This window comes from Schistocerca americana, chromosome 3 (assembly GCF_021461395.2).
Source record: "Schistocerca americana isolate TAMUIC-IGC-003095 chromosome 3, iqSchAmer2.1, whole genome shotgun sequence".
In the NCBI taxonomy this organism is placed as follows: domain Eukaryota; kingdom Metazoa; phylum Arthropoda; class Insecta; order Orthoptera; family Acrididae; genus Schistocerca; species Schistocerca americana.
Window position 1 is genome coordinate 938,648,185 of NC_060121.1, and position 22,981 is coordinate 938,671,165.

Here is a 22,981-nt window from a genome sequence, read left to right on the forward strand (position 1 = left end):
CTTCCACAGAAGAACCCCAAAAGTGCCCCACTTGTGACGGGATACTTTCCGTGACTCGATCAGATTCTGAATGTGGCTCTCCAGCAGGGATACGACTTCCTCAAATCCTGCCCTGAAATGAGATCCATCCTTCATGAAATCCTCCCCACTCCACCAAGAGTGTCTTTCCGCCGTCCACCTAACCTTCGCAACCTCTTAGTTCATCCCTATGAAATCCCCAAACCACCTTCCCTACCCTCTGGCTCCTACCCCTGTAACCGCCCCCGGTGTAAAACCTGTCCCATGCACCCTCCCACCACCACCTATTCCAGTCCTGTAACCCGGAAGGTGTACACGATCAAAGGCAGAGCCACGTGTGAAAGCACCCACGTGATTTACCAACTGACCTGCCTACACTGTGAAGCGTTCTATGTGGGAATGACCAGCAACAAACTGTCCATTCGCATGAATGGACACAGGCAGACAGTGTTTGTTGGTAATGAGGATCACCCTGTGGCTAAACATGCCTTGGTGCACGGCCAGCACATCTTGGCACAGTGTTACACCGTCCGGGTTATCTGGATACTTCCCACTAACACCAACCTGTCAGAACTCCGGAGATGGGAACTTGCCCTTCAGCATATCCTTTCTTCTCGCTATCCGCCAGGCCTCAATCTCCGCTAATTTCTAATTTCAATTTGCCGCCGCTCATACCTCACCTGTCTTTCAACTTCATCTTTACCTCTGTACATCTGCCCCGACTGACATCTCTGCCCAAACTCTTTGCCTTTACAAATGTCTGCTTGTGTCTGTGTATGTGTGGATGGATATATGTGTGTGTGCGAGTGTATACCTGTCCTTTTTTCCCCCTAAGGTAAGTCTTTCCGCTCCCGGGATTGGAATGACTCCTTACCCTCTCCCTTAAAACCCATATCCTTTTGTCTTTCCTTCTCCTTCCCTCTTTCCTGACGAGGCAACCATTGGTTGCGAAAGCTAGAATTTTGTGTGTATGTTTGTGTTTGTTTGTGTGTCTATCGACCTGCCAGCGCTTTTGTTTGGTAAGTTTCATCATCTTTCTTTTTAGATATATTTTTCCCACGTGGAATGTTTCCCTCTATTATATTCTTTTCATACATTTTCGTACTAAATTTCCTTGTACATTCACTTTTTTTATTACCACCAATAGCCTTTTGACTTACAAGGGTAGTAATTGCAAATAAACTCAATATATTAATTTTACATATGTAAACTGAACTACTTAAATGTTTAACATTGCAAGGAATAATAATAATAATAATAATAATAATAATAATAATAAAATGGTAGCAGTGGGAATCAAACTTGAGAAGGTGAACTGCCAGTTGGTGTGCTTGACCACTGCACCACTGGACCTACAAGTCAACTGTTCTTCAAAAATCCCTAAAACTTTTCTCGCGCACAATATTTTACAAGCACTTTAAAGAAAAATACTGCCCTGGTCCCATGAGGAATCTAGAACTCAGTGCCAGAAGCGACAACATCACATCAGAGCATGTGGAGTTGAAAACAGACAGCTATGGCCCTTCTGCGAGTTGATCATACTGCAACTGACCACCATCTCAGTACTCAACACTGATTTTTAGTCATCGTGTAGAAAGCACTACAAAATGTTTTTGTCCATTTTATTTGCATACCAGCTTGCACTAAAGGAAAAATGGTGTACTTTTAATGTGTTTTCTGGCTTGCATTTGAAGAGAAATGGCATTATTTAAGTGTGATATTGACAGTGTGCTGTAGCACATTAGCACATGAGCACTAGCCACCACTGCCTCCACTTATCACATTTTGTACATATTCAGTACTAAGTTCAAAATGAATGACAGCAATTGAAGTAGTTTTGGTAACGCAAAAATAGTGTTAATGCATGAACTTCACTTGAGGCAGCACTAACTCTAAATCACTGCTATAGGAGACTGAACAACTACAAACAACATCTCTGTAGTGCAAATTGATACATACTATTTCTCCAACCATTTCACACAAAATCTACGACTTCTTTTCTGACATTAAAGGAGAAAAGGAAATGCTCACACATGGAAAGTGGGATACAGCTTTATGACTCTTCTACACCTCCTCCTTATTCCTTTGGTTGTATGAACAACTTACACTGTTCCTCAGTTATTCAAATAACATAAAATGTGAGTATTAACTCATCCATACTGTGTCCCTGTTCTCTGCTTCATCACAAATTATGGGCAATATCACTATTATGTTGCAACTATTTCTAAATTAGCAAGTACAACCTGGTTATCAATTTTACCTGTGAGTCCCCACCATGTAGGGCAACCACTTGTGAGCTTCACAACACCAGATTGAAACATAAGGCGGAAGAGCAGCCATTTAACCAACCAGAATGCTATGGTATCACTGGGTGCCTGGATTGGAGTTGATCGGCGACGTGAGATGGGACGGTACCTCAATGGCGCAACTAGAATGCTGAGGAAACCAGCTTCCAGTAACAAGATGTCCCTGCAAAATGTCTACCACTAGAGTCGTGCATGACTCAAATATTTGCTTAGCTGGAAGAGAATTTACATGAAATAAGTCTGGAATGTAACACACAGTTAAAATTTAAATTATAATTCAGTGACATCATTCTCGAGATTTAATTTAATTTACTGAAAAAATATAATTATTCATTAAAAATTATTTGTTCTTTCTGACTGTGTGTATTTCCTTTCAAAGAAATAACATGGTAATAATTCTTCATTTCTGATTTCATAGCTGGTAATGTACATAAGTCAAGACATTGATTAAAAGCAGATTTCACTTACTTGCTTGCTTATCTACTCTCACCCATGCTCACCTACTCACACTCAAGGATGTTTTCAGACATTTCTTACAGCTAAGTCAATACCCTAAAAATTTCATCAGTTCCTTGTGTTCTGTTCTATTAGACTGATTATTTTACACAATAATTCAGAAGAACAAGAGAAACACAATTCATAAAATGAAAATTCTCTATAATACTGTAAGATTTGTTAGTACATACCACTGAAACCACATAAAAGTCTGTCCCACTTGGTACAAGGAATAATATAGTGACCATAATGCAGCGAATGTTGGAGCTGTACAGAATTTCTGGGAAACAAACCTGGAAACAAAAGTAGATTTCAATTCAAGATATGCCAAATTTTTGGAAGTATACTAATATCAATTTCTGTTATATAGCTGACACAATTATCAGGGTAGTAGCTCTGGACACAGCACTAAAGTACAAAACGAAGGGAAGATTCGAGTTTACTGATTACTTGATGATGAGGTCATTAGGGGGGGAAGTACAAACTCAGCTAGGTCAAGGCTGGATAGAAATAAGCAGTGGCATTTTCGAAGGAACCACACTATCATTTCCTTCAATTGTTTTCAGTGAAACGGACATTACCCAGTAAACGCCAGGAATATCCCAAAAATTGTCAGTACATCCATCATGTACTCCGTATCTAGTCCAACATAAGGTGCAAGCCACAGTAAAGTCGGTTTTGTATGTATGCGTGCAGCCAATGCTGATGCCTTGCTGTCCAACTGGTTTTCTGCAGGTAGCAACCCATTCTTTCCATAAAGACCTAAAAATAAAAAGAGAAACAGCTTTAAGCAAATATAAAAATATTTTCATGTGTTTAATGGCTCAACAAATGTTAACACTCCTACTACCTGCACTTACAAATCAAAGATCTGTTTGGAACTACATAATAATAAGAGAAATTTATAGTGTCCAAGGAGCATTACAAATTTATACTGTGTATTAGTTATGTGGTACTTATGTCTCAATTCAAGCAAATTTCAAAAAGCAATTGCTAGAACAAATTAAACTACAATGAAGTGCCAAATAAACTGGTACGCCTGCTTAATATTATGTAGGGCCCTTGCGAGCACGCAGAAGTGTCGCAACAGACGTGGCATGGACTCTAGCAATGTCTGAAGCAGTGCTGGAGGGAATTGACGACATTAATCCTGCAGGGCTGTCCATAAATCTGTAAGAGTACAAGGGGGTGGAGATTTCTTGTGAGCAGCATGTTGCAAGGCATCCCAGATAAGCTCGATAATGTTCATGTCTGGGGAGTTTGGTGGCCAAGAGAAGGTTTTGAACTCTGGAGAGTGTTCCTGGAGCCACACTGTAGCAATTCTGGACATATGGGGTGTCCCATTGCCCATCTGGAATTGCCCAAGTCCATCAGAATGCACAATGGACATAATTGATGCAGACGATCAGACAGGATGCTTACGTATGTGTCAACTGTTAAGAGTTTTATCTAGACATATCCCACCCTCACCCCATTACAGAGCCTCCACAAGCTTGAACAGTCCCCTGCTGACATGCAGGGTCCATGGATTCATGAAGATGTCTCCATACCAGTACACATCTATCCACTTGATACAATTTGAAATGAGACTCGTCCGACCAGGCAACATTTTTCCAGTCATCAACAGTTCCTTGTCGGTGCTGATGGGCTCAGGTGAGGCGTAAAGCTTTGTGATGTGCAGTCATCAAGCGCACACGAGTGGACCTTCGGCTCCGAAAGCTCATATCAATGATGTTTTGTTGAATGGTTGGCATGCTGACACTTGTTGATAGCCCAGCATTGAAATCTGCAGCAATCTGCTAAAGGGTTGCACTTCTGTCACACAGAACGATTCTCTTCAGTCGTCGTTGGTCCCATTCTTGCAGGATCTTTTTCCTGCTGCAGCAGTGCCAGAGATTTGATGCTTTACTGGATTACTGATATTCATGGTACACTCCTGAACTGGTTGTATGGAAAAATCCCCACTTCATTGCTACCTCTGAGATGCTGTGTCCCATTGCTCATGCACCGACTATAACACCATGTTCAAACTCACTTAAATCTTGATAACCTGCCATTGTAGCAGTAGTAACCCAACAAACAAATGCGTCAGACACTTGTTGTCTTAGATAGGTGTTGCTGACCACAGCACCGTATTCTGCCTGTTTACATATCTCTGTATTTGAATACGCATGCCTACACCGGTTTCTTTGACATTTCAGTGAAGTATATAACGGAAATGCAAGCACCATCAGCACAATAAACCATGTTAGAACATTTCACAACTGAAATGTTCGAGCTGTTACAGTGAAAGTAACGTGTGCAAGAGGAATTAATGGCTTAATGTTATTTATAGGAGACTTCGGTTACAGATTTCAAAGACTGATAGCTAAAAAAGCAGTAGCTGCCACATTGTGCTTACTGAAATTTCCAACTCATACTTCAATGCACTACACACTGCAACATTAGACTAGTTACACATCTCTATTCATTAATGAAATTTTTTCCCCTCAAGTGGATAACATATAAAAGTGAGACTGAAGAAAAAGTAAACAGCCATGAGCATCTTTCCTATCAGACAAGTCATGCAATACGGAAGCAGTTTTGAACATGTTTAGTTTTCTCTGTGCATTATGTTTGAATTGATATTAGCAGATAATCAGATGTTGTGGAAAAGTTAGCAGACTGGTAATAATGGTTACTTTTTAAAGCAAGGAACAGTTCTTGCATCCTTGAAGTTCCACTATCTTCAGCTGACCTGACCACACCACAGCTTGCTTGCCAACCAAATAATGGAAATTGGGAAGTAATAGACCAAACCCAGGCACTTCTTTATGTAATAGCAAAAAACACTTCGTCTGTTAAATGGAAGCTGCACAACTCTCGAAAAATGTTCGATCTTAACCTGTTTCACTTTGTTCATCTATGTAACACTTTTTGTTAGTTCTGAAGAGTAATTTTAATCATTACTGAACCAAACTTCTGGTCCAGACCACCTCATAATATTTAGAAAAACCTGGATGAATCTCAACAATAACAGTTACATAATTTGTTGAAAGGAAGTGCCTGATGGTCAATCTAAGATGCTTGGATTTGTCAAACAGGAAGATGATTATCTACAACTGTAACAGTTAATGATTTTTCTCAGTAGCATTCATAGGAAAGGCAATTGCATTGTGTAGGATGTGACAAAGAAAATTCATTCAATACAGTTATAAGCATATGAGATTCAAGAACATTATAAGTAACTCATAACAAGAAGACGTATTAATAATACATATTTTTGTAGTTCAAATTGCTTCCATACAATTGCTTCAGGTTGCAGTTTCTCCAAGTAGTAAAAAGGAAATTGCCTTCATTCTTTTGTTTTGACATCTCTTACTACTGCACCACCTCGTTGGGTGCTCATAAAAAGTCTTGTATGTTGTTGCGTAGCAGGTGTGTCACATTTTCCCAGAATATAGACCATAAACTGGTGTCCTTCAGCAGTGATGTCAATGACATTTCATGAAATCATTCCACTTCATACTGCATCAGTGTTACCATTTATGAGAAAATTGGGTGGTGGCGGTGGTGGTGTTTTCGGGCATTCAATGACTTGGTTAAATGTGCCCTTGTTGAGTATTAATGTATTATATGTAGGCACCAAACAGGTAATGTAACTGTGATGTGGTTTTGACAGTGTGTGCTGAGCCTAAAATGCATACAAGGATACCTTTTATAACATTACAATAATTATTTTCATGAGTATATTAAGACAAAGAATTAAAAAACATGAATGACTGTGTGCATGAAACCCCACACACTATCACGTCTTCACACTTAAATAAAATCATGGGTGCCTTCAGTGCCTTATCTGTGGGGGGAAAAAAAGAGAGAGAGAGAGAGAGAGAGAGGTATTGGTATGGTGTACTCGCACGTAATGTCACAAATCCAGCACTACGTATCTTATAAACTATTGCTTCATGAAACTGAAAAAGAACAAGATGGAATCTTTCCATCTACTCTTGGTGCAATCTTGTTGATAATTTTTTTTTTTAAGTTAGTTACATACATCAGGTATGAGCACTGTGGACCTAAATCTGCCAAAACACTATTCATACTATGTTTCATACCAATTTATTATTCCTATGAAATTTTTGACCCACTGATTGAAATTTTACACTTAATCTTTCTGGATACCCTATAAGAAGGAATAATTGAAACTGTTGTACGTAAAGGAGATATTTAAATGATTTAACCATTAATTCTGGTCAAAATGACACCACGTATCTGACAACCTTCAATCAACTCTTTAAAGAGAACTATTTCAGTTTTCCTAAACGTAATTAAATGTAGATATAAATCTAATCAAAATTCAGGAAACACACAAAATTTCTATTGCCTTTTATGCCTGTTACATTATGTTTGACACTACACTTTTGTGCTTCTAATTTTTCTGGACCGAATGACACCCTTCACTAATTAAAAATATGCATCAATTGTCGGAAATGATGACAAATCTAAATACGGCTGCCGTACTTATTTGCAGTGTAGACACACTAAATCTTTCTGGTTTTTTTTTTTTTTTTTTAACTTATCAACTGATAACATATTTTGTAAAACAAATTTTTGTGTAAACATATAGCTCAGTCCAACTACTAAAACCTAACCTAGCAGTTTTTCAAACCATTATGTAGTTTACAAAACACTAAAATGTTCATATGCTAGTTTTTATGAGGCCATTGCTACCCTAAAATCTTCAGTGCTGGGTGAGCTCATAAATGACTAACATCCCCATGCAAATATACAGCACATATTCCTATGATTAGCATCTTTGTAGTAACATGTACTATATTTCACTTCTCTGAGTCACTCAGTGGGTAACATTTATTATAGTCACATAATTTTGCTGATACCATGAACATCTGTGCATTTGTGTGATGTTTATGTGGAAACTTTATTTGTTAAAAAACTGTATAAACTAAAACTATTGTGGTGATGCTGTTCCGTTAGACTTTATGTATGAAAGTGTACTGTGATTACACTGCCACAGTCAATGTTTTGTAGGATTTTGAAAGTTCCTGCCTCTGTACAATGTACTATGTGACAACTGAAACTGGTCATTGGATTGTCTACAACGACGAACAATCGTAGGAAGCCACAGTAATTATTTTGTGGTGCACATCATCGAAATACTTCCGATAACACCAGCTTTACAGCAAGCCAACCAAACTTTCTTCAATGAGACACTGAAGGCAGAATAAGGGTTTCCAGGTGAATCATTCAACAAAATGAGGATTATTAAGATAAAAACACGAAACCTTTGTTCAGGTACAAGTGGCTGGCAGATCACTAATATGAAAAACAGTTATGTAGCCACTCAATCATTAAACACTGCTCCTCAACAAGTTGAGGATGAGTCCCAATTTATCACAAAATTTTAAAACCAGTGCTACACTCTTACAATCATCACTTAAACCCAAGAGCATTTCTGGAGCCAAATGATTTAATGGCCTAAGGTTAGCATACAAACAGCATTCAGTTAAAAAATAGCACATTTTCTAGTGGCACCATGTGTGTGACATTTTGGCGGCTCTTTGTGATGAAGGATGAAGCTGTGAGTCAAATGGTAATGCCCTAAATGAAGAAGAATTAATATGATATTGTTTCAACCATGTGATTAGACAGAAGTAAGACACAGTCAGGTAGTCTGTTTTAAATCGTCCAATTTCCAGCCAGTTTGGTTTCCACATACTCTACACGGCCCTCACCAGTGTCATAACTAGCATATGGGGACTTCACATGATGTTGCTGAATTCCCATCATGCCTTGTATGAATTCTCATTACTGCCAATTCTGAAGTGTCCTGGAACCCAACAGAATGACAACCCTTTACCTTGATCCTGTAGAGAGAACAGGATATTCTGGATGTTCTGGAGAAGGTTCTCTCCTGGATACATTCTCTGAATGCTTTTTAGGCTGTTTTGGGAGTCAAGAGTCTGTCAGGAACATTTTCATATAGGCACATTGTGTCTGCTTGAGAGCCATCAAGACTGTACACAACTCCATCCTGAAGATAATGAATCCTGTTGAAGGTGAATCTTTAGGATGCTATGAGGGTAAACTGTGGAACAAGCCACCATGTCCCCTTGCTTGGAACCATCTGTTAAAAACAATGGGTAATTACAGTGCCCAACAGTGCCTTATTCGACTTTCTCTAAGCAAGTAACTTAAAATTTATTTTGTCTTATTTTATCAACCAAGCTGGATGCTTACTCGAATACTCTGGGATAACTCTGGTATTTCCTATATTGTTCTTTACTAAAAGCTTGTTTGCCTGATTCCTAACTACTTTATGGCTTGCAGGGGTTCAAGAATAGTCGCTCCACTGGAAGGTGAGTAATAATAGTGGACACTAGAGATCCTCTGATCATCTTATCTTTGAAGACACGTTTCACTGTCAAGGACCAATCTTGTGGATGGCTGCATGTAGGCACCACTCAGCAACACCAGTACTGGTGGAGCAGTATGAAATGCAGAAGTCGTCTGCATAAAGAGAGGGTAAGACAGATGGCCCTACAGCTGCTGCTAGACCATTAATGGCTACTAAAGACAGTGAGACACTCAATACAGAGCAATGCAGGACACCATTCTCCTGGATACAGGGGGGTGGGGTGAGGGGGGGGGGGGGGGGGGTTGCTATGGAAGGCACCAACTTGGACACAGAAAGTATGGAGTGGCAGGAAATTCTGGATAAAAATCAGGAGCGGGCCTCTGAGAGCCCACCTGTGTAATGTGGCAAGGATACGATGTCGCCAGGTGGTGTCATATGATTTGTGTAGCTCAATCTAGATGGCAACAAGGTGTTGGTGTCTGGAAAAGGCTATTCAGGTGGCAGACTCTAGGGACACAAGATTACCAGTGGCAGAGCGCCCCTGGGGAAAGCCACTCTGACATGGAGCCAGTAGGCCACATGACTCAAGGACCCAACCCAACCGCTGACACCATACTTTCCAGCAGCTTACAAACAACGTTGGTGAGGCTGATGGGTCGATAGCTATCCTCATCAAGTGGGTTTCTACCAGGTTTGAGCATCAGATCAATGGTACTCTCCCGCCATTGTGATGTAAAAATGCCATCGCACCAGTTCCGGTTGAAGATGACGTGGAGATGGCGCTTGTAGTCAGACGAGAGATGCTTAATCATCTGACTGTGGATCCGATCCGGCCCAGGAACTGTGTCGGGGCAATGTGCAAGTGCGCTGAGGAGCTCCCACTCCGTAAATGGGGCTTATAGGGTTCACTGTGGTGTGTAGTGGACAAGAGGACTTTTCTTTCCATCTGCCATTTGAGGGTGAAAAAGGCTGGGGGGGGGGGGGTGGGGGGGGGGGGGGTGTAGTTCTCTGATACAGAGGCTCAAGCACAGTGCTCAGCAAAGTGCTCGGCAATTGCCTTTGCATCGGTACATAGCACGCCACTGATGGTAACACCAGGGACACCTGTTGGGGTCTGGTACCCTAAAAGACGTCTGATCTTCATCCAGACTTGGGAAGGTGATGTATGGCACTCAATGGTCGACAAGTAACATCTCCCAACACTCCCTGTTTCCATCATTTTATAAGCTGACGTACATGGGCACGGAGCCGCATAAAGGCTATCAGATGTTCTAGGGAAGGGTGTCGCTTATGACACCTTAAAGCTTGCCGATGCTCTGTAATTGCTTCAGCGACTTCTGGTGACCACCAAGGGACTGTCTTTCACTGGGCATACCCTAAAGAGCGATGGACCGCGTTTTCTGCCACAGAAACTATTGTGGTAGTCATCTGCTCAACCATCACTTCGATGGTACGTGAGGGAGAGTCAACAATGACATCAGAGGTGAAAGTTCCCCAGTCCGCCTTGTTTAAAACCCATCTGGGCAGGTGTACGCGAGCCTGATGCATGGGTAGTGACAGGAAGATGGGGAAGTGGTCACTACCACACAGGTCATCATGTGCTCTCCAGTGCATAGATGGGAGAAGTCCTGGGCTGCAAATTGATAAATCAATGGCCAAGTGTCTACCATGAGTCACAATGAAATGTGTGGCGGTCCCAGTATTTAAGAGGCAGAGGTCGAACTGAGACAGTGAAGTTTCGACATCTCTGCCACCCCACAAGGGGTTATGGGTGTTAAAATCTCCCATAAGTAGGAAAGGTTTAGGGAGTTGATCAACCAGTGCAGCTAATATATTTAGGGGTACTGCACCATCCGGAGGAAGATAAACATTGCAGACAGCTATTTCCTATGTCGTCCTTATTCTGACATCCACAGCTTCAAGAGGAGACACAGTTTCACTACACACTGAGTTTAGGACATTAGGACATAAACACACTATTATAGTCGCTATGGTTCCTGTAATATCCCTTATAGGCATGGAGGGCACGGGTCCGCAGTGCCAGGTCACCTGCTGCCACCGACTTTTTGCCTGAGCAGTCTATATCCATGGTGTCTGAGGGTCCGGCAAGATCCAGGACCTCAGCGGACGCCAAAATCTCCACCTCATACTCAGACGCAGATCTTGTAGGTAGCAGCGGAGTGGGTGCCACCGCAATTTCCTTGTTCTTAGGGGCCTTCTTTTTTGATTTCTCGCGCTGTTCCTTGGGTTTTCCTGGCTGGGGGGACTTCACTGAATCAGTCTCCAGGACTGAAGTTGTGCGTGAAGCCCTACAACCAGCAGCTTTTGGGCTCTTCAGCCACTGGCGGGTGTCATCTTTCCCATTAGCAGAAACCTGGGAAGGGTGTGACCCAAGGGACCCCTTCCTAGAAAGGAGCCGAAGAAGCCTTATGCTCCTTTTGCTCAGAAGTGGGGGCTGAAATCCCTAATGGTTGGAGGGTGTTGCTCCCGAAGTAAGTGGTGCGGGAGCAGCAGGGAGGGAAGTGCCCCCTACCATCAAGGGGGCAGATGTAGTCTCCCGGTTCTGAGAGGCGACAGGAATTCGAGGAACTGATGAGGCGACAATTGTTCTCATAGCGGCGGCATATGAGGAGGTCATAGCCACAGGATGTAGGCGCTCAAATGTCCTCTTAGCCTCAGTGTAGGTCAGTTGGTCCAGGGTCTTATATTCCACAATTTTCCTCTCTTTCTGTAAAATACTGCAGTCTGGCGAGCAAAGTGAATGATGCTCTCCGCAACTGACATAGATGGGAGGCGGGGCACATGGAGTATTGGGATGTGATGGACGTCCACAATCTCGACAGGTGGGGCTGGAAGTACAGCTGGAAGACATATGGCCGAACTTCTAGCACTTAAAGCACCATATCGGGGAAGGGATATATGGCTTGACGCCACAGCAGTAGGCCATCACCTTGACTGTCTCGGGCAATGTGTCACCCTCGAAGGCAAGATGAATGCACTGGTGGCAACCTGGTGATCCCTTGGACCACGATGGACACGCCGGATGAAATGAACTCTTCGTCGCTCTAAGTTGGCGTGCAGCTCGCCGTCAGACTGCAAAAGAAGGTCCCTGTGGAAGGCAATACCCTGGACCATATTTAAGCTTTTATGAGGTGTGATGGTAACAGAAACATCGCCCAAATTGCCGCAAGTGAGTAATGCCCATGACTAGGCAGAGGATGCTTTTTATATCAAAACTGACCCAGAGTACATTTTGGACAAGTCCTCCACCTCCCCAAACTTGTCCTCCAAATGCTCCACAAAAAACTGAGGCATCCTGGACATGAAAGATTCCCCATCAACTCTCGTACATAATAGGTACTGGGGCAAATAAGCTTTAGTGCCATCCTTAGCCTGGCATTTCTCCCATGGTCAGGGATGGGAACGACTTGGGGTCATATTTCTTAGCATTAAAGTTAGACTTTTCCCGCTTAGAGACTGCTGGCGGCAGATCACCAGCAGGAGATGACGTACTACACTTCATAGCGTGTCATCCGCCCTCATGGCACCCACTCAGACCAGGGGCCTACCCCATGGGTGTCACCTAGCTGCAGCAAAGGCCACCTGGCAGGATGGCCATTGACGGGAGTCTCGATGCCCCAGGGTGACAGGCATCTACTCCTTGGCATACGTGGTGAGTTAATGGTGCAGGAATCAGCAGAGTGTTCCCTGTGTTGTCAGGGGGTTACAACCAACAGGGTACATGGCGGCACCCCACAACGGACTGGCTACTGTCCTGGATATGAGGTGCAAAGAAGTCCATGGTCATCGTCGGCACAGAAAATCACACTGCATAGTGGAAAATGCACCGAGGAAGGTGTCCTCGCCAAAGAGATGGAGAATGAATGGGACTGCAATGCGATGATGAGAAAGTGGGCTAAAAATCTCAATGCACAATGGACACGATGCACCATGTAAGGCGCCCTTCCCCAATTGGCTCGCTCTTCGGGAAAATTTTGAAAAATGGAAGTCAAACCCTACAAGTGACCATCACACAAAGGCGGAAACTCCTTTTAGTCGCCTCTTATGACAGGCAGGCCTTGGGCCTATTCTAGACCCCAGACCCGCAGGGGGACTTGAATTCTGTGATATACATATTGACTTGTCAGCTTCCTGATGGTGAATGTCTGTGTTTGGAAGACCTGTTTGTTTCAGAGCATTTGGGGGTTCAGAGGAAACTGCCCTTTTGCAAGTGCAGCTGCAAGAACATCTATTTGTGTACAACTCTGATGTTTGAGTTTGGATTGAGGTGTTACTTTTTATGAATGGTTTTTTAACAACAAATTCTGGAAATTGCAACAGTCTGTTTCACACGGGATGATTCACTGAACAATTACCGCACTTTGGAGGAGATGTACAGGGTTCTGCATCTCTTGTGCCTTTGATATACACCTCCCACACATGAAGTCACTGTTACAATCAGGAGTTGTATGTCCAAACGTTTGGGACTTACAACATGTCATACAGTCTGGTAGATAGGTTCTAACTTTTGAGGAAAATAACTGCAACTTTGGATATATTCTGGTACATGAAGATACTCTGCATTTAAATGAATGCCAGTTTTTTTTCTTGTTACTGACTTACTTTACTCATAATGTTCTTTATCTCTGCGATGCCAACATAATAACATTCTTTTCTCTAATTGTTTCAGATTAATTTCCAATATATCATGGCAGGGGACTAATCCCTTGCTATATTAAAGGCATTGTGTGTTTGGACTACATTTGGATATTCACCTAATTTTTTGGATCCTAAAAATTATTGGATCTCGTTGCGTCGTAGCTGTTTTGACCATTAGAGTGGTATTTCAAAGTTGTTGACTCCCTGTTTCCAAAGCTTTATGAATGTAGAAAGGAGAGATTTTTTTCAAAGAATCCCTACTCTCCCTAAACTATTATAAATGAATATTAGCACACTTGTACCCTGTTACTTCACCATAAATCTAATAGTGTATTTTCTCAGGTCTGGCCTTGGTTGGCTGTTACTACTCCACAACAGTCCATATTTTCCATAGGGAGTCTGAGTTTGAAATGTAAGAATCATTTTGTTCCCACAATGCATGAGAGAAATAAATATTTACCCAGGCAGAACCTTACTTGTCTTAGTCAGTTCCTTAAACAAGAGTGTGGCAGTTTCCTCAAATTCAGCTTGCAACATTTTTGTCTCTACAGTCACCTACCCTGTCAGCGTGTAGCATACCTTGAGACTGAGGGGGATTTCTTTTGCAGAGAGTTAAACCATCTTTATAAGCCACACAATTGAGCTAACATCCCATCTCCAAGATACAACACTCCATTATCATTCCCAAGGATGGTCACTGAAGCATGCCCAGAATTTACAGTAATGGAGGGTAGTGGTGCTCTCTGGCCTACAGTATAGGCATGCCTGTTTCACCAAACCTGTACCCAACCATTAAAGGCCAAGTCCCTGAGGGGAGGACAACGACAGTCAAAAGTTAGACTCGCAGCACAGAAATGGAAGTAGCACTGCAAAGGCTCTGTTACCCTGTGTTCAGAACTCAGAATACTCACAATAGAGATTGAACATACTCACAATAAAGGTTATGAATCACCTTGGAGAAAATGATTTACTGATAAACAGCCAATGCGCATTCAGAAAATATTGTTCTTGTGAAACACAACTAGCTCTTTAATCTCATGACGCAATGAGTCCTATTGACAGGGGACATCAAACTGATTCCATGTTTTTGGATTTCCAGCCGGCTTTTGACATTAATCCTCACAAGTGACTTCTAATTAAATTGCATGCCTCTGGAGTATTGTCTCAGTTGTCAGACTGGATTCACGATTTCCTGTCGGAAACGTCACTGTCTGTAATAATTGATGGAAATTCATCAAGTAAAATGGAAGTAATGCCTGCTGTTCCCCAAGGAAGGGGTATAGGCCCCCTGTTGTTCCTGTTCAACAAGCACATTTAGGAGACAATATGAGTAGTCGCCTTCGATTGTTTGCAGGTAACGCTGTCATTTACCATCATGTAAAGTCATCAGATGATCAAAACAAACTGTAAAATGATGTAGACAAGATATCCGTATGGTACAAAAAGTGGCAACTGACTCTAAATTATGAAAAGTGTCAAGTCATCCACATGTGCACCAAGACGAATCTGCTAAATTTCAGTTACACGATAAATCACACTAATCTAAAGGCTGTAAACTCACCCACATACTTAGGGATTACAACTACGAATAACTTAAATTCCAACGATCATTTAGATATTGTTGTGGGGAAAGCAAACCAAAGACTGATTTATTGACAGAACACTTACAAGAAAATATAATAGACCGCCTACATTACACTTGTCTGTCCTCTTCTGGAACACAAGAAGAAATAATCATCATAATAAAATAAGACAAATCAGAGCTCAAATGGAAATATTTAAGTCCCCCCCCCCCATACAGTTTGAGAGAGGAATGGCCGAGAAGCAGATTAAAGGCAGTTTGATGACCCCCCCCCCCCCCCCCAGGCACTTAATTGTGAATTGCAGAGTACATTGTCTTGCAGTACCCACAGGAGCGATACTTAGGGAATTGTCATATATCCTTCGGTTTCTCACTTTATACTGATTCTCGAAACTTGGCTGTTCAGGAATAGTTTTAGATATTCATCAAGCATGTGCCAGTTCTTATTTTTCAGGATCTCAATGACTCTCCTCCAGGGGGGGGGGGGGGGGGGTGAAACACCTTGTGAACATTTTGCTGTGTAAGTTCAAAATCCTCTGCTAAGAGTTATTAGGTATGTCTCTCCCACACGCCTGAGCTATATTCCAAGATGTGTCACGCAAGTGTTTTGTGAACTGCCTCCACTGGTTGCCTTTTCCCATTTTCTTACAATGAACCTAGGTCTGCAACCTGCTTTACCTATGTATAGCGATTGAGTAAATGTAATCACTGACAGTCATCAATTGTAGTCACATAATACCACCATTTTTTATTCTGAGAAGGGCACAAATTTACACTTCTAAACAATTAGAAAAGTTGCTAATTTATGTACCACTTTGAAATCTTAACAAGATCTGACAGTATATTTCCATTTAAAAAAAAACAGTACGTCATAATGGATACTGCTTCACCTACAAGAAGTCAGAGGTTCCATGATGTTTTCATAACACGTGTTTGAATAATCGAGCAGAGTTACAAATGAATGCTGTCTGGGGCTAGTAGTTTTAACCCAGATGATGCTCTGCATGCTGGTTTCTGTGCACTTTCTGACAGACTAAATGTAGAGAGACCATGTACATCTACAACCAAGTTGGTTATGCTTATTTGTGAGAAAGTTTGCATTGCTGACATTTGTAATGTTAGCGAGTATGAAACACATTTTTCCAGGGAAACCAAAAGCGAGTGAGTTGGTACAGCTATTGAGCTGTCGCGATGTCTGTACCCAATTTGATGATACTTTGTCACTAGCATGGATGGCTGATGCTTGAAAGTTTGTAATTCACTGCTGACATAAAGTAACATGATAGTTTCTGGATTCTGATTTTGGGGGGGGGGGGGGGGGGGGGGGGGGGGGAATTGGGATTAAGATATTTGGGACTGACTAAAAGAGGATATTACAAAGGCAATAAACAGACCTAGATGCACTATAGTATCACCACATGCTTCGGTTTAAGACACACAGCAGAATATGCACTTTAAGTTACTCATGGTGTAGAAACAAACTGAGCAGCACTGGTTGGTGTTTTCTGTCACCTAACTAAGGCACTGTACTTAGCGAATCACAATATTCACCTAGATAAACTGAGGTTTCGTGGAACTGATGTCATAGCCAACAAAATTATAATATCATATCTAACCAAAAGTATTTATAAAATTATACTTAGTAATTCAACAAGCATAATCAGAGGAGATTTTTCTGCCATGGGAAAAAAATCACATACGCATTACCCAAAGTCTCAATTTATGGTCCGCATACAACAAGCTTTTTGCAAGTGAACCTAGTATTGTAATCAATCCAAGCATAAATAAAGCAATGGCAAACAATGTTCTTAGAGTGCCATTGACTGGTTTTCTACGGATGGTCTCATCAAGTTAAAATAATAATAAAAACCACACAACATATTCAGTTCTGTACATCTACACACTACACTAATGATATGGTTAACACATAGTGACGAAGAGTAAACAGGGTGGAAACTTCACAATTCTCAGGTATCCGTAAAGTACTATCATACGGCATACTGTTCTGTGGTAACTCATCTCCAAGTTCTCCAAGAAATAAAGTCTTCATTGCTTTATATATAAAAAAATAAAAAAAAAATAAAAAGTGTGTGTGTGCTCACTCAAGATCACCTTGTAAACTTGTTTAAGACGTTGGGCATTCTGACTACTGCTTCATCGTGTATTTATTCCCTCAAGAGGATTGTTGTAAATAATCAACACACTAGTAAGTGATCAGCATGTGGCCATATTTAAAAAGTATTTTTAAAATTAAATATAAAATGACTCATTCCACATCATTACAATTTATCATACATATGATCTGTGAAACATGAAACTACCTAACTTTTTTGAATCAAGAATATCTTTACTAATACTCAAATGGTGTTACACAAAATCAGGTCCTAATACAGATCAATACCCACACCCATTACAATAAAGATAGCGGTTATGAGAATTAATCTTGCAGTAATATCTGTACCATCAACAGTTCATCCTCAAATACTAAGTTTTGAGGAAATGCGCTCTCGCTCCCCCCCCCCCCCCCTCTCTCTCTTTTTTTTGCAAATATCACGCAAGTTCAGAATATATTCATTAGCCTACAGGCATACATTTGGCACATTTATCTATTATTTTGTATGACTGCCCTTTGACCTTGCCTGCAAGGGAAAGTACCTGTGGTCATTGACCTACGAGTCCCAAACACAGCCAGACTGATCTGCTGGGCTGCTCACGGAGTGCATCCGCCCTGACCTGCTTGCTTGTGTATGGGCAGTTTACTCACTTTCAGGTCCATGGTCCAGACCTTTCAGTTCGACCAGGGAACTTCTACCTGCTTGCCACGACTGATACCTGCCTACACTCCTTCAGTGCAGGCAGTTAGGGTTCATCAAGCAGTCACCAGTGTCCACAAACTGTCGAATGGGTCGGCTAGCTGGTTGTCCGACCTCTTGGGCTCTGGTAAGGCACCTTTACACTGAACTAGTAGATGAATTAGAAATCCTTGACTCGCACTTATTAGGAAAGGGGTTAATTTTACAAATCATTCCATATTAGGGTGAACATTGTTGTTATTACTATTATTATTGTTGTTACCTCCCTGCTGTTAATTCAAAATCACATCCTGAAAGTTCAGCAGTGAAACATCAAAGCACAGCATAATCATCCAGTGTAAATGTATTTTTAAAAGCGTAATTCAGAATTCTGGACCAGCTTTTGTTTCTCATTTTTATCATGATACTGACCAATAGGTGATCAAATGGAAGTTTTCAATTAATCAGGTAATTTTACATAAGATTAGAATGTTCTGGAGTCTCTCTCTTGATAGGCATTTCTTACATCTGACTGTGTAACTGAAATAAGTCTCTTGCAGAGCTCTTCTTAAGCATGTGCACTGCAAAAGGGTTAGAGTCTATAAGGGGTGCACTGTCATGCTGGGCACTTTATCTGCACAAAACATTGGTTGGTACAGCATTTCTTCTGGACAGCCAAGGGACAAGTGATAGCTAACCCATTAAAGATAATAAAAAAAAGACTAGGCCTATGTATTATGAAACTCAGAATTGGGACCCTTTAGTATTCCTCATACATTATTCACGGTTACTTAGTTATATGTTCCATGGATTTGCCAGATACACTGTAGTGATGGGGGAAAAGTCACTTAGGGTCATGAAGCACGCCTTAAATTATCAACACTACAGCCCCTACTTAGATTGGGGGTGGTGGTGGGGGCATCTGGGGTAGCGGGAGATGGGGGTGGGTCGGGGAGAGGCATGTGCGGTGTTCTGAATGTGGACCAAAAAAAATATGTATTAACGTCAATGCCTTAATAACAAATGGATAACTACATTGGAATTGGTCCACTGTGTATGCGCTGCTTTCAGCTGGTACAGGACAAGTTCTATGATCCAATTACTCTAGCATTATTCCTACTGGGTTCTGAAAATTTATTATTTTGTTTCCAATGCTAACATCAAGGCTTAGACACAGAAAACATTATACCAAATAGTTGTTGTATTACTGAAGGCCATACTTCAGGAAAAGACAGCAAGATGATCTGAGTATACAGGCAATAAAATTCTAAAATAAAACAGCTGAAAAGACTTTGCTATTAAATGATTACCAAGAATAGCTATGTTATTGCAGAGGACACAATAGATATTCAACACACACACAGTAAGAATAGAAACTTCTACAGCACGAAGTAATTTTTTTACAATTTCATGTTTCGATTGTCAATTTCTATTTCCATAGTTGTCATACACTGATTATATGTATTTTTTCCCCAAAAGGGAAACTGTTTTGAAACATGCAATCAGTATTTCTGCTTAATAGGTACATTAAGGATACACAATATCTTTTTCAACAGGTGTGTGTTGGCAGGCTGCTCGGATGATTTTGGCACTAAATTTCTGCACAGCACTATTCCTAGGCCAACTACTGGTTAAATTCAAGCTTCTTTCAGAAATCAGATAGGCCTATGTAGGTTGGAACTTAAATAGTAGCAACACTGCTGTGGAGACACTATGCATTTGAATCAACTACTGTCACTGATAGCACACGTTGCTGACATACCTACCTTATAGCTCAGAGCAAATGGACTCACCCGTCCCATGTCACCAGCGTGATCACAATCGAGGGAAACAGAGTCACTTGTGAGCGAGCGGTCTAATGTAACGGTGTCACTGTTGTCGAAACAGGAACAATGGAGTTGGATCGAGATTGAATGTGCCAGAGGTTGTACAGCACGACAGTGTCCTCAAGGTCTTCAAGAGGCATTTGGGGAATTGGCATTGCCATACTGAACAGTGGCACGTTGGGCACAGCAGACCGTCAATGCACAGCATTACTGCTCATTTTTGGAGCATCACCTGCTACTAGCTTTGCGAAAGAAGCAGCGACAGTTTCTGCACAACCCACCCATATTTTGCATGACAATGCACGGGCGCATACAGAGCAAGCTGGGGTTCTGTTCGGTCAATGGGACTGGGAAGTACTGTACCATTCACCATACTCCCCAGTCTTAAGTCCTTGTGACTTTGATTTGATTCTGAAGAAAAAGGAGCCACTCCGTGGTATTCGCTTCAGAACTGTTCCAGAGATTCGACACGCAGTAGACCACTCCATTCGCGCCATCAACAGAACAGGCTCTGCTAACGGTATACTACACCTTCCACATAGCTGGCAACAGGTTCTATACAACGCTGGTGACTACTTTGAATTAGCTTACAGTAACAGGTGCAAACATGTAATTCTTTTGTAACAGTTGTGAATGAACAGTTGCCACTATTTCAGTTCCAACCCTTGTATTTGCAAAGTATTCAACAATTTATTTAATCCTAAACTTACTAAACAGCCATTAACCAGATGCCTTTATCCTGTCACATGAAAAACTTGTTTACAAATAAGAGACTCTGGATCAATATAAAATCACAATGCTGCAAGTCTCTAAAATTGTAAATGTTATGTCATCTAATTGTTGCATAAAAACTAAAAAACATAATAAAACATGTATAAAAGAAAGAGTTACTCTGCCATGGAACTACACTTCATTCTCTGTGAGCAAATGACCTAACTTAAGTAGAGCTGGACTTTTCAGACAAGTGGCTGGCAACGATATGGGCAAATGAAACCACATTTTATGCCTTCAGATCAATCAACTATTATATATTGCTTTCGTAATCAGGGAGTACCAGGTTCAATCTAACTTGAGTAAATTCATATTTAACAGATTAAACGTGTCAGTTTAAACCAAGCTGAAAACCAAAACATAAGGAAGAATCACAATACTGTTGCCATATATTGTTCAATTACAAGAACTTTTCAGCTACTCACTGAACTTTCTTTTTTATTGACAAGGAAAAGCAACAAGAGAGAATGTCAACATACTGAGTGTCCAAATAACTCATCCCCGCTACCAGCTATCAGGCAGAAGAATATTTTAAACACACAACAGCTTTCACACCTTAATGTTATGTATCTAAACAGCTGTAAATAGAAAATATGACAATGAGAGTACAGCTATAGACTGACATACTGTGCAATGAAGACTTCAGATGGAAAGACAACTAAGAGAGTGTTGAAATATGATCTCTAAATTCTTTGTTAACAGCTATCGCTATAAGTTTGGCACTATTACCACCACCCCCCCCCCCCCACAACGCATATTTTAATTATTTCAGTATTCAGCACTTTATAAACCAAATGGGGCTGCTATTATCAAGAGTCACAGTAATGAATTACATCACCAGTTTTTTGGTTTTTAATGACAGAGCGAGAGGACGGGGAGGGGGGGGGGGGGAGGGACGTAAAGTTGTCGAGACCTCATTAGTAGACAAACGTTTCCAAGTTTATTTCCCTCACATCTTCCAGTTTCTTGACAGTTTAGCAGAAAAGTGTGAGCCTGTAGATTTAACAAGTGCCTACAAGAGGCATCGATAGGAATATAGTACAAAAGGCCCATATCATTACCTAATGTCGATACTCCGTCACAGTACTAAACAGATATTCCGACTGAAGCGGTTACAATGGAATATAACATATTCAATCCAAGTCGGCTGTCGTTCAATGGCACAAGTGCCTTATGAAGGTAAATGGGCAAGCTGCAGCTCAATTTTCCTTAAAAACCCACCCATGACTAGGCTATACGTAATAAGCATACCCATTTCTAAACAAACGCTGCCTTTGCTCACTCATTTTAGCGTGTCTATCTTCCAAATTAAATAAGCGTCGAAGAAACATGTCACTGCAATTACACGTTGTTAATCTGCACAACGAAGATGTTTCTTGGTTAAGTAGTTAGCGAGGAAGACGTATGTTACCCCCCACTACAAACACCGCTCCGCAATAACAACGATTCAGATTTTTCATAAATATGCTACAACGAACATCTATCAACTCAAGCGGCTTTAAACTTTTTAGGGTAATAAATGCAACGGAAATTAACACGAATAACATAATTTATTCACTCAAAATATTTTGCCTAAGGTAGACGTGACAACTTCCAACTGTATCAGACACGAATGTAATATGCATGTTGTATAAGTTAAAAGCTAACACACTGTTGATATCAAATACTGCCAAAACATGAAACATAATATGCTGATTCTTACCTGGAATCTGAACATACAATGAAGCGAATGCGAATAAATACACGACACTCATTCCACGCAGAAAAAGATTTCTTGTATAGCGAATATTCGCCATGGTTCTAACTGGAATTTACTATAAACACAAACACACGCACAACAGTCCTTAAAACGTCACCTGCGCCAAAGCACTATTCACATTCTACACTCACTACCCAGTACCCACGCCCGCCTTGCACCCGCCTCTAGCTGACCCACGCTAAGAGTAAGCAGTGGCACCAACCTTTTCTCGTCTTGCCTGTCTTCTGACCAAATGCGCAAACACAGACCACACGCAAATAAGACGATGAAAAGGCCAGCTGCATTACTTAAAATGAACCTGCATTAAGTTGGTAAGTATTTTGGTCAGCAATAAGTGATTTTAAAGAAACTGTACTGTGACGTGTACAAAATACATTATACTAGCGACTATTCAATCGCCGGTAGTCAGTCGTGGTGG

General features: G+C 41.2%; 1 protein-coding gene across 1 annotated transcript in view; it reads right to left on the reverse strand.

Moving 5' to 3' along the window:
- LOC124605549 (lipase maturation factor 2-like) overlaps nucleotides 1-22,746 on the reverse strand; it is a 77,043-nt gene extending 54,297 nt beyond the window's left edge. The window contains exons 1-4 of the mRNA XM_047137306.1: nucleotides 22,507-22,746; nucleotides 3,401-3,581; nucleotides 3,011-3,112; nucleotides 2,279-2,487 (exon numbers count right to left, since the gene is read on the reverse strand). Of these exons, the coding sequence (XP_046993262.1) occupies nucleotides 2,279-2,487; nucleotides 3,011-3,112; nucleotides 3,401-3,581; nucleotides 22,507-22,600 (586 nt within the window). The 5' untranslated portion in view covers nucleotides 22,601-22,746. The remainder of the gene's footprint in view (nucleotides 1-2,278; nucleotides 2,488-3,010; nucleotides 3,113-3,400; nucleotides 3,582-22,506) is intronic.
- Nucleotides 22,747-22,981: the final 235 nt, after the last annotated feature.